The sequence below is a fragment of the Benincasa hispida genome, chromosome 10 (genome assembly GCF_009727055.1).
Source record: "Benincasa hispida cultivar B227 chromosome 10, ASM972705v1, whole genome shotgun sequence".
In the NCBI taxonomy this organism is placed as follows: Eukaryota; Viridiplantae; Streptophyta; class Magnoliopsida; order Cucurbitales; family Cucurbitaceae; genus Benincasa; species Benincasa hispida.
The window spans coordinates 60,900,846-60,913,901 of NC_052358.1; the positions used below are offsets into that span (position 1 = coordinate 60,900,846).

Sequence of the window (13,056 nt, forward strand, 5' to 3'; positions counted from 1 at the left end):
TAAACTAAAACCGGATTGAATAAGTTTGTCTTAAAAAGAAAGCGTGAATTATCATTGGGCTCATATATTTATTTGTATACGAAATTTATAGTTTTATGTGTTTTGATTCATATAACAATCTTAAGACAAATATACTCACTTTAGTGCATGAGTTTAGAGAATAATTGTCTTACAAGATAAAATATATATTACATTTCCTATGGAAGTAGCACAACGTTTAGAAGATCAATGAACTATATGCTTTGTGGATATACAGAACTTCAACAAATTTTGAAATGGAGAGAAATTCTAAAGAATAAAAAACCTGATGGAAAATGTGAAAAATCAATTTGAAGAAAGACCATATATTTATATACTAATTAAGACCATTCAAATAGTCGTGTTCTTTCTTCAATTTGATTATTTATGAAAAGATGCACCCATTCACCAAAAAAACACAATTTATGCGATTGAAAAGACGCAAAACTTTTAATAAAGAATTTAATAAAGAGTTACCTACCATTTATTTCAACATGTAATTAGGATAAATAGAACAGCCCGTCATCTCTAAAATGTACTTCGAGAATCATATTATTTAGGTGACAATTTTAAGGGCTAATTTGAAAAACTTTCCCTATACAATATCTATCATATGACCCTTCACCCTTTCCCACCAAGTTGAAGCCCACAATATCTAATCCAAATCTATTTTCCTTTCCTCAACCTTTAGTTTCTTTGTTGGTGGGATCCTTTCCAACTTTTTTTTTCTTTTTTAAAAAATAATATTGTTGGAATATCGTGATTATTTTAAATCTACATAAACATTTTCGTCTCTTTTTAAATATTCGTCTTTGGGAGATGCATTAAATAAATAAGAAAAAAGAAAAATATACATTTTGAAAATTCAAAAAAGGAAAAATTTGTGAGTAAAAGAGAACCTTAAAAAGACGAGGATGTGTTGATATGATTAATTATTTATAACATGCAACATGTTGAAAATACGACCAAAGACTTACATTGATTAAATAAGAGGACGATGATTATAGATATATAAGTAAGGATAACCATCTATATTGATATGACAAGAAAGTTGACCATTTCCAAAAGTCACAACCTTTGAAAAAACCTTTGATACATCTTTTTTTCAAATTTTTTCAAATGTTAACTTAACCTGATTTTTTTTAAAGATTTAGTAACTTTCGAATATTATTAATTTTCAAAAGTTTATTTTAATATTCGAAAATTATTATTTTACAATGGTCACATGTCTTCGAGAATTGTCAAATAGTTTTCAATAATTATTTGTTGTCAAATGGTTTTTTTTCCGAAGGTTTTCGTTATTTTTAAAGGCTTGTAATGCTATTTTCAAAGATTTCAAATCCCTCATAAATAGTTCTTTGTCAAGAATTATAATTCCTTCAAAAGAAAAAAGAAAAAAAATCACCAACATTAAAATTAAATTAGAACCAAAACTTGCACTAAGCTAAAATGAACCAACAACAATAATCACAAAATTTTCTATAAACACTACAAGAATTTTACCATCTACCAACGCAAAAAAACATTGGCAGATCTTACAAAAAGCGTTGGCAATAGCTTGGATTAGTCTTCATCTTTTACCATTTGTGTCATAAGGCTATAAGATATAGACCCGAAAAGACATTAAAATCCAATAAGCACAATATACTCAATTTTACTTGTTTTAAATTAACCATACATCAAAATTAATAAAATAAAATTATACTTGAGATAAAGCTAAATTCAAAGAGTAGAACGATCAAAGAGACACGTTTTATTTTTACCATAGAAATAGATCGAGAAGATCATACAAATTAAACACACAAAATAAAAGATAGAAAGACTTGGATATAAGAGATGAAAAATAGTATCATTCTTAGCATCGCTGCAACTAAACTAGATAGCTTATATTGGGTTAACGAAGCAAACAACTACCTCTCAAAGCAGACACCCAACTAAATACTAATCTCATTCGAGCATGCTCACTAAGTAGACAAAAGAGGATACTGAAATCATGTATCTCACCGCTCTACAGTGTATTGGTTCCAATGACGATCAAAGCTTTTTTTTAGGGCTTCTAAAATCACACTGCATGGTCACAAAGATCTATAAAAGCCTTGATCATTTGTATTCCATAACCTTTTATCGAGAATGAATTGATATAACAATGGGGATTAATCATAAAGGTACAAAAACCATAATGAGATTAATTACTCTCATGAAGCAAACTTGTAAGCAACAAAATTTTACTCTCTTATACAGATAGTCAAGAAGTCGAAGTTGGTATTGACAACAAAGGCAATAAAAAAAAATAGGAGGCCTTATGAGCGGAAGAATGTATTACACCGTCAAAATGAACAAAGAAAATCTATGGGCATCAGTTGAAACATTAGAAAATATCGAGTCCAAAAAATATGGTAATCAACTTATTAAAGATATGCAACACGAATTATGCATATCACTATAGCTACAGTCAATATAGGTTATGAATTCAGCCCATGAAAATCATCTTTGTCCCCATAATGACCAAACCAAAATACTCAATTGAGCCATGATTAAAGAAGTATAAAAATAGAAGATCCAAGGACGATTAGATATGTTCTTTACAAAACAATTTCAAAAAATTATTCTCTATCTAGAACCATTTATTAGTTTTAAAAATTCATCTCATTTTTCTGAAAGACAATAAATTCTTGATACACTTGTATTTTCCAAGAAAAACCAGTTTCAATTGTTGTATACAAAGACACAAACAATAGTAAAGTAAGAAAACATAATTTTGGAAGAATTAGCCAAACCTTTCATGTTAAATCAACCAAAAGCTTCTTTAACAACATAACTCATGATTTAAACAACATAAAGAGAATTCGTTCTCACCTCTTACACCTCTTAAGATTGTCGAGACCTCTGTTCCCAATGATGAGACAACTAATAAGAATGCTATCCATTGCTCCACAAATCTTCTCTTGAGCATCTCTCAATAAATCTTAAGCAATACAAAGAACTGTTCCATAACAGAAAATTTTCAATGAGCAAAACAAGCGACACTTTGACCTTAAAGCATCCTAATAATACATAATTGATACTCTCAAAACCAATTAAAAAGATATCAAAGAGTGCCTAAAGTGACACTTTTAGCTTTCAAAACAACCTAGAAGATTTCTAAGTGACAATTTGACTTTCAAAACCAACCTTGTGACACTTTAACTCTCAAAAACTAATCTAAAAATGCTTAAACGTCTAAGAGCAAAACCATTAGGGAAACCTCATATTTAAGAAATATCTCTAAAATAGTAATAAGCCACAATACTATTAATTACACTCATATATAAACAAATATGAACAGACCTCGTATTTGTTCCTTATGGCATGTCTATATTAGTTTTACATGGATCATGCAACAATATTTCTAATAGTTATGTAAAATTGTTAAGGTATGGTGGCTCAAATTTGAATGAACAACTATGTTATTGTTATCGAAAATGGGTGGACACTCCTTTAGAATATTTTGATTTTAACACAAGGTCTTTAGTTCCTACAAATACATGTACATAAAGAATTTTACATCTATTTACACATTAAATTCAAATAAACACTTCCCCAGAAGAAAAAAAATGGTCCATACATTTCTAGCACCATACACCAATCTTTGGATTCAATTCATGTCACACTATTTTAGGAAGATGGAACATATATCCACAATAAAATCAACAAACAAGTTGTAAACAATTGGTAATGGTAATTGGTAAAAATGGAACCACTTGCTCCACTGAAAAATGATGATATTTATATCAACTATAAAATTGTATTTCACCAAATGATTGCCTATGTGTTCTGATATGAAATTCTCCAGTCATATGCAGCCATATACATAGTTTTTTCCTCGTAACTAATTCGAGCCAAGTTAGCAATTAAGACTGCCCATACAAATTTACCAGGAGCAAACTAGTCAGCAGTAACAAGCCCACTGACAGGCCTGAATATGATTCCTGGAGGATTTAATCTAGTTTCATTATCCAGTGACATATCCTCTACCTAGCACGAAGGTTTGCAAGCAAAAAGGGTTCAACAAGCATACCAAATTTAGTTATGTAAAACCAACCAACAATTTCTTTAAATGTGCACAACGTCGAACAGTTCATTGCAAATATTACTATCCAGACGAATTCTTAAAAAATTAATTACACAACTTCAACTAATCCAATACATCAATGACCTTAAAACCTCATACTGTATAGCTCTCAAATATCACTCTTCAATTTATGTAGAAGATTAAACCATTCAAACAAGGGTATAGAGGAGGGTCGTAATATCAAATACCTTTTATACACTTCGCTGAATGTACCGCCCCACATATCTTACCCACCTTAAATGACCAGTATTAAGAAAAAAACACCAAGAACAATAAAATCACCCTATACATTGTCAAAAAAAAAAAAAAAGAAAGAAAAAGGAACAAAATGAGAAAAAAATAGAACAAATGGTTTATAGAGGGAAAAATATCCAAATGCAGTAGAGGCGAGTGGCAGTGGGCAAGCGGAGCAGCGGCGATTTGAAGAAAATTAAAAGGGAGAGATGAGGGTTGGGACAACTTGCAAAACGAGTGTATTAGTAATGGCGATGAGTGAGCATGCAACATGCAACAACGGTGACGAACGAGCTGACGATCATGCAGTGGCGTGTGGCGCACTGCATGACCGTGCGGCTGAGAGTGAAAGTGAGAGTATGAGAGGAAATTGAAAATGGAGGGAGAGTGAGAGGGAATCAAAATAGAACAGATTAGAGATTGAGAGAGAACCTCATTCAACACATACACCATGGGACAATTTCCAAAGCCTTATCGTGAGCTGAAACGACGTTGGGAGTCAGACTGAGCGGCGGAAGTGTGTTGCGCAGATCGAGCGATGGCTGGAACGGCGGAAATTGGACTTGGCGGTAGAGATGTGCTGAACGAGTGAACAGACCGAGCGACAGAGCTAGGGGGAGGGATGGAGAGAACGATAAGTGAAGAAGAAGGGGTTGGGTTTCTTTGTTTTTAAGTTGAAAAAGATAAACTTGGGAATTTCAAAGATTTTAAAAATCCTTCTAGATCGTAGACTTTTTCCAAATAATTGTAAAAACCTTCGATAAAAGGTAAGTATTTTCGAAAGTTTTTTTTTTTCCTTTGATAAAGATAATAAATATTTTTAAATTGATAATGATAACATATATTTTCAACATTTTTCTAGTTTATAATTATTTTTTCAAAATCTTAAAACACCTTTAAAAAGAGAGAGTTTGCTATCAAAAGGACTTTCAATGAAAGATAATTTTAAAATTTAAAAGTTTTTAGTGTTTTTTTTATAAATATATATCTTTCTCAAATTTTTTTATAACCTTTAATAATATAACTAATCTTTTGCAAGTTTTTTTTTTTTAAAAAAAAAAAAATACATTTGATAAGAGAATATTTTCGAAGGTTTTTTATAATCACTAATAAAATGAAGATATTTGTTGAAAGTTCTCTAAATACTTTCGATAAATATATACTTTTCTTCCAAACGTTCTTTTATAACCTTCGATAAAATAAACATATTTTTCAAAAAATTTCTACGTGCCTTCGATAAATATATATATTTTTTAAAAGTTTTTCATAACTTTCAATAAAATAGATATATTATTCGAAGATTTTCTATAACATTCGATAAAATGAAGATATATTTTTTTAAGGTTTTCTAAATACCTTTTTTCCAAAGGGTTTTTTTTATAACCTTTGATAAAATGAAGATATTTTTCAAAAGTTTTCCTAGTACCTTCGATAAATATATATTTTTTTTAAAGGTTTTAACCTTCAATAAAATGGATGTATTTTTCAAAAACTTTCTAAAAACCTCCGATAAATGTATATTTTCAAGGTTTTTAATAACCTTCAATAAAATATTGTCAAAATAGACCAATTTTGTTGTGAGTATAGCCATGAAAGTTTATGCAGGTCTTTTCTTCTTCATATCCTTACCGAAACCTTTTCTCATTTCTTCTTCATTCAAAAAATTCGTGCTTGCTTGCTTACGGTATATTAAACAATAAATTAATAATAATAATAATCGATGACAAAATCTAGCCAATGAAGCTCACCTAACCTTTTTTTTATATTATATAATCGTGTAATTTGAATGTATATGTGTTGAAAATTTAATTTTGAACCATTTTTTTTTCATAGTCTTTATATATATACAAAAACGAGGTTACTTTTGAATGGGAAAAAACTTTTTAGGTCAAAACCTGCAATTTTCCTAAATAGGTTACTTTACAAAGTGGGTGCAATGCTTGCTCCCACAAGTTTGACGATGTTATTTGTGGATGATTTATTCCCTATCATGTACTTCTCACTCTATTTTGGAATTGATACCATCAGGTTATATCCCTTCTGTTTCCCTTTACCCTTATTTGGTTAAAGTTCAGGGACCTTATATGGTGACGATAGTTCCATGGAACCCAACGTGTACGCACCAATCCGGATCGGCCTCCCTGTAACGCCACTAGAATGTGCGACATAACTGGAATAAGTATAGGAACTGGAATTGGATCATCTAGTATCTCAGTTTCCTTTTGTTTCATCTTTAATCAGTAGCTTCTCACTGTTCCCCCAAGGCCTGAAGTACTTTTGGAGCATTCCTCGTCTATTTTCAAACAATCCAGCGTTCTCGTGGATGTATCCTACTAAATAACTATTAGGAACGTTGTACGACATCTGAAAGCACACATCGACATCGTAAAATACTAACTTCAACAACTTTGGTAACTGAGGTTATGGATGTCTTGCCTTTGCGACTGGTTGTCTTCCTCTAATTATCCTCGTCCTCATTGTCCACCGTTTGTATTGTCTGAATTACAAAACCAGATTGGCCGAAATGAATAAAGTTAATATAACAACGTACGTAAAACATGTAAAGTACCAATCGATTAGGTGTCAATAACTCATATACTGTATGCCTTACATCTACGTTATGTTTTCGGGCCTTGTTTATGCGGACTAAGTACGATGACCAAGGCGCCAGTGTTCATTTGTTTCACCACGTCGTCAGGATGAACATATGATTCCTATTTTAATAACAACGTAAATTAACTGAAATACGAATTTGTGAGAGTAATTTGATTTATCAATTTTCACGTACCTTTGGTTCATTAGATTCATTCTTACTTGTGCCATCGACACCTAAAGGCACAGTTTCTATAACACTAACATCCTGTGAGTCAATTGTAATTATCTTCTATCCTCCAAGTGTCAGTTTCTGAAGACTACATATATCCTCAACAGTGTTAGGAATGATTTAAAGAGCGAAGACAACTGAGTTATCCTTTGCTCCCTCAGCTCCTCCCCAAAGGGATCCGATGCAATATCCCACAACCCTAGATGAGCCAAGAACATCCTCAGTCACGATATGAGGGAAATCAATTTCGGGTTCTACATTCGCATCATCAGATTGCGCAACATATTTTCCCTGCAGGCATGTTAAAGAAAATGTAAGCAAACGTACAAAATTGTAAAAAGCGTATCGTGTATAGGTTCAACGAAAATCGTACCTTTAGTAGTTGCCTTAGATATCCCATCATAGCAGAGACATCTCGCTATATATCAACAACCTTAGAATGGAGGGTATCGAACTCGGGCTTAACATTGGCTTCAAACCGATCCAGGCGAGCCCTCCAATCGTTTTATTTATCCCACAGCTTTAGATGCCGATTTCAAGGCATCGAACCTAGACCTCAAATCGGCCTCAAATATATCTCTATGTGCTTGAAGCCATTTGAGCTCATCTGTAACCTGGGTATCCGATATTCCACAACGAATCAGATGTGTAGAATTGTCAATGTCGATGTTTGAATGGGAGGGATCTTCTTCCACCCGACTCATTTCAACATCAACTCGGTTCTAGTCTTGGTGGTCATCATGTCCATGATCACCCTCATTGTCACCATGATCACCCTCACTATGGATGTGATCCAGTCTGACGCCATGATCACCCTCGTCGTGATGGTCCCCACCCTCTTCGCCACGATCACCTTGATCGTGGCCAACATCACCCTCACTAACAAGCCTCGGTGAGAGGACACGTACTTCTAGGACAAGAACTATGTGACGCATGTGAGCTACCTCGTCCTCTGTTGGTACAAATCGTACCATTATAACGGGGTTTCCTTGCATGTAAGGAGTTAGGGGCATAAGCAACATTAACTTAGAACATTATATAAAAAGAATTTTAAATCCATTATTTGTCGTGGATTGAAAATATCTCTATCCAACAAGGCATATGTTGGGTTTTTCCTGCTTTCCCATCGAGACAAACATAGACTAGTTGTCTCACTAGTACGAGTTGCCACGAGGTTTCTGAATGAAGAAATCGTTTCACATGCCTATACTTATAAATAGGAAGATAGAATCAAATCATAAAAAATAATTGACGATAACGGAGAAGGAAGCACACGTAGAATACGTATGTAAACTAACCTGTAAGGTGAATGGGGAATCCTTACAGGCTATATCTAGCTAACATCTCGGGTTCTGCTCGATCGATAGCACTGGTAAGAGCTCTCTTAAGACTACTGATTGTTTTCTCGAAAATCACACTACTCTAGTCATAGTTGCAAAAAATCTCTCAACCATTCACAATTCTGATGATGGTATAGTCAAACACCTGCTTATTCTTCCTCCTCATCATGACTAACTCTATGAAATAAGCAAGTGCCACTTTCACCGCATCCTCATCACTTCTAAAGTCCATAGCAAGAAAATGTTCCTCAGCTTAAGTCTGTTTCAATCTAAGCCTATTGTTGAAGTATAGGTTTCTAAGCTTTGTAGGGTTAGGATTATTCCGCACCACTCGCGTCTGCACCCTAAACCAAGTGATGAGATCAAACTCATCCTTAGCAAATGACATCCTAGACCCAAACAGATTAAAGGAAATTATGTTCGGTCTATCATCAACCACCTCTTTGAGAAGTAGGTGATGTATCAATTGTCCATGGAGGAAGAGAGTACTATCTAAGATGGGTCCGAATATGGTATGCCTAAACATGTCTAACTGAACCCTCGTTACCTTTATACGGATCACCATACAGGTCTTAGCCAGATGAGAACATAAAGACAACAAAGTCTGAAAGTATCCTGTTGACTCGATCCTCGACCCCAAAATAATTACCTATACGTGCCACAAAACATGGAACAATGTTAAAATCCCTAGTGAAAGAAAAGACCCTTAGAAAGGATGAACTTCACGAAAAAAGAAGAAGCCAGAGAGCCATCACTAAAGTTATTTGGTTGTATTCACAACATCTCGTAAAATTTATAAAATAGCTTGAGTTGTGCTCTGTGTTGTTTGTCTCATAATATTCTAAACGTTATGTGAAGTTATTTCACGAGACAAAAGCCAAAAATCAACTCAACTTTACAAGACTACAAACTATCTTTTGTCTCGTAAAGTTGAGTTCATATGTAAGTCTTTTGTCTTGTGAAGTAACTTCACAAGACAAACTTGCAACATTACGAGACAAACGAGATAGTCTGTTGTTTGTCTCATAAAGTTATAAGTTTGCCTTGGGAAGCTACTTCACGAGACAAAAGACAGAACTAAACTCAACTTTACGAGACAAAAGACTAACTTTTGTCCCTCGTAAAGTTGAGTTGATTTGTTTTTTGCCTCGGCAAGTAATTTCACAAGAAAAACTTACAACATTACGAGACAAACGACAAAGAGCTTTCAAGCTATTTTACAATCTTTCTACTGTTACGAATACTTCACAAGACAAATATTCGCAACAACTTCATGAGATATTCGTCTCGTGAAGTTCAATACACCAAAAAAATGTGAAATCAAACCCAAACGAAGATGTACCCTCTTACCCCACATATTTTACAGGTTCTTTTAAATTCGTTAAAGTTCGAAGGATAAAATGGTAAATATGTCGTTGATAAAAAGGGGTTTTGGGTTTTTCACTACACATTCCTACCAAAAATCACACAGACTCCCCCTATAAACAATAGAATTGATTAATCATTTAGAAGAAAAGAAAATGAAAAAGGTACTTGGATACCTTTTGTCAAAATTTGAATAGGTCTTTTTTTATAGAGGTAGGGAGTCTTTGTAAGAAGATAGTGTAACAATAGTTGAAAACTCAACGAGAAGAAAAAGAAGTAGAAAACTCTAATTTCTATGGAAAGATTAAATCTTTACGATAAGATTTGTCTTTTTGAATTCAATTGAGGGTCAAAATTGTACTTTTACGTGGTAAATACCTTCACTTAAAGTCTGAAAAGTTGGAAAAGAAGTTACAAAAATAGATTTTGATTACTTTTGAACGGAAAAAAACTTTTTGGGTCAAAATCGACAATTCCCCAAAGATCTCCATATTTGTTCATAAAGCTTTGGGGGAGGATTCAGTGTTTGCCTCTTGAAGATCTTTTGAGGAGAGAATTTGTAGAAAAGATATCGTTTGTCTACATTTGTCAGGTCATGAGGAATTGCATCAAGGAGACAAACTCATCAATTTCAGTGTCCTCAAGTTCCAGCATGCATTTTCCATATTCCACAAGTCTGTTATGGTCCCATCTTTAAAAAGAGAGAAATCAAATATACGAGGGAAACTTGTAAGGGTACATCCCCAGCCCAGACATCTTTCAAGAATGATAAACTCCTACCATTCCCAACAATGCAGCTCATTCTGTCATGGATGAGGAGGCAGTATTGCAATCTGCTCTTCCAAGGACCTTTTGCTGAAGAATCAAACTATATTAATTGTATTTGTTTAATTTATGGACATTCTGCAGAACGTCTCTCAACTTTTTTAACAGTGAAAAGATTGTTAGGAACAGTTGGAGAGAATGAAAATTGAACATTTTTTTTTATCAACACATAGGGGTGAGAATTTGAGCCTCTGACATTTTGTTGAGGATGTATATCTAAACCAATGGAGTCATGTTCAAGTTAGCTAAAATTGAAAACTTTAAATGGTAAAAAAATCAACCAATTGAACAAGATCAATCAATTTAAGTTGAGACGGGCATTTCAATTTCACTGAAAACTCATATTTGCAGAAGCTAGAAGTCAGGTTAACATACTTCGGCTCACTAGCATAAGTTAAAACTCTACAAATATACAGCATGAAAAATATGGCTGAGATTTAGATCAAATATAAACAAATCAGAGTTACATCTAGCTGTGTTACTTTGAATGTTCTGGCAGCAAGATACTAGTTAATTCACCTGAACTCATTACGGTATGCTGATATTCCGTTAAGGGTGTAAACTTCCAAAGAGCCCATAGAATCACTCACATGTTAAAGCTTTATTCAAAGCATCAAAAACACTTTGCAAGCTTACCTCCTCCACGATCACAACCTTGTCTCTTGATTTAGAGCCAGAACCTATAGATAATTGTCTTCTTTTGACACCTAAAACCTGTGATAAATATGAGTGATAAGGAAGCAGCATTCATATGATTCATGCAAAGGAGATCTTCATTTCAGCATTTAGAGTACCAAGCTTCATGAGGAAAGATAAGAAGAGAGAAAGAAGTTTCAAGGCAAGATGAAGACACAAAACCTGAAAGCTCTAATTTAAGGGCTATTTAGGCTTTGATTCTTAAAGAAATGCTTTGAAATTTATCCAATTTTTCTAATTTGGGAATCTTATAGCTATTGTGAACATGTGTGAAGTTTTAAACGACCCAAGATCGAAAATACTACACAGTAAGTAGACAGAAACTTTCACATCCTACGAGGAACAGGCCTTCAAATGCAAATGGGTGATCAAATACTGGATTTTCAACACACTAAGAACAGCAATATTATCCGTTTGATGCACCAATTATGATATGAACCACCATGTCCTCGTAGTAACCAATCACACATTCAAGGACCAAGAAGCTACATTTAGCTCTAAATTCTCACATACAAGTTAAGATGAACTCAATTGAGGCAGTTCAAGAAACACAAACTTTGAACCATAGCATTCAGAAATAGGCCTCAAACTTGCTTGTAGAGTGTTCAAATTTAGAGTGAAGAAATAATCCTCCTTGTCCAAATCAAACTGATTTTGGGGTTTTAGAATTTATCATTCGGTTCAACCAAAAGGTTCCTAATTTTCAAATTGCTAGGGCTTTCCTATCAAATTAGCTCAAAACAATTTCAAATTTCAGAATTTTCACCAAAAATCCCAAATAACAATAACAATCAATTCCCAATTTAGGGAAAATGGTTAAATTGGCAATGAAAATTAAGTACAAGGAATGAAAAAAGCATTGGGAAATCAAATAATAAGCAGCAAAGAATGAATGGGCAACTCACAGAGCTCATGTAATCAAGAAGTGCAGCATTAGCTTCTCCATCTTTGGCCGGTGCATCGATTTGCACTCCCAACGCATCATCGCCAAAGTCTGCAAGGATTTCCGGAAACATACGACTTAAATGTCATAAACCGAAAAGATAAAGAGCGAAATTGAGAGAGAAAAACCTGTGATAGAAGCGATCTTGGAGCCAGGCTTTGCGTGGATGGTAATGGCGACGGAAGAAGGAGAAACAGAGCGAAGACACGATGGGTAATTGTTGGTTTTGACGGAGGATTGAATTGATTCAGTAGCTTTCGCCGCTTTCGTTTTCCCCTTCTTCGCCGGAGGCATTTTCTTTCCCAAATCAAACGGGGTTTTGCGAGCGCTGATATAGAGTTTTGGTGGAAAATTGCCCAAACTTAACCCAAAACCCAAAAATTTTGGGAAATTGCCGAAAACAATCTGTTTGAGGTGTTTTGACCTATAGGTTTGGAATTAGGAAGGGTTTGGCAGTTGAAGTCAAATCCATATTTATGTAGTTGGAATAAAAATTTTCAGGATTAAGAAACTAAATCCATGTATTTAGAATATGTATTTTAATGAATGTCATAGGTACAAGAAAATTTTCTCTTAATCTCTTCAATGGTGTGGTCATCGACAGCGATCATTGAGCAACTTTTGTGATCGATTACCGACAATAGATCATCTTGATCGTTGGCGATTGACTGTCAGCGATCAATCGCCTTCATCGTTGGTG

General features: G+C 33.9%; 1 protein-coding gene across 5 annotated transcripts; it reads right to left on the minus strand.

Annotated features, from left to right (window-relative positions):
* Positions 1-1,767: 1,767 nt before the first annotated feature.
* LOC120088741 (UPF0235 protein C15orf40 homolog) lies at positions 1,768-12,817 on the minus strand. Of its 5 annotated transcripts, XR_005485017.1 has the most exons (7): positions 12,485-12,817; positions 12,319-12,407; positions 11,354-11,431; positions 7,561-9,176; positions 7,152-7,478; positions 6,975-7,077; positions 6,222-6,860 (listed from the first exon to the last, which is right to left on the minus strand). XR_005485017.1 is itself a non-coding variant. In XM_039046175.1 (4 exons), the coding sequence occupies exons 1-4, from the start codon at positions 12,648-12,650 to the stop codon at positions 2,975-2,977; spliced, it is 360 nt and encodes a 119-aa protein (XP_038902103.1). In that variant the 5' UTR covers positions 12,651-12,807; the 3' UTR covers positions 2,128-2,974. The 5 variants fall into 5 exon arrangements, 3 of the variants coding, with proteins under 3 accessions (XP_038902103.1, XP_038902100.1, XP_038902101.1); XR_005485018.1 differs by lacking the exons at positions 6,222-6,860; positions 6,975-7,077; positions 7,152-7,478; positions 7,561-9,176 and adding exons at positions 1,768-2,085; positions 2,875-3,001 and having other exon boundaries at positions 12,485-12,807; XM_039046175.1 differs by lacking the exons at positions 6,222-6,860; positions 6,975-7,077; positions 7,152-7,478; positions 7,561-9,176 and adding an exon at positions 2,128-3,001 and having other exon boundaries at positions 12,485-12,807.
* Between the last annotated feature and the right edge of the window lie 239 nt (positions 12,818-13,056).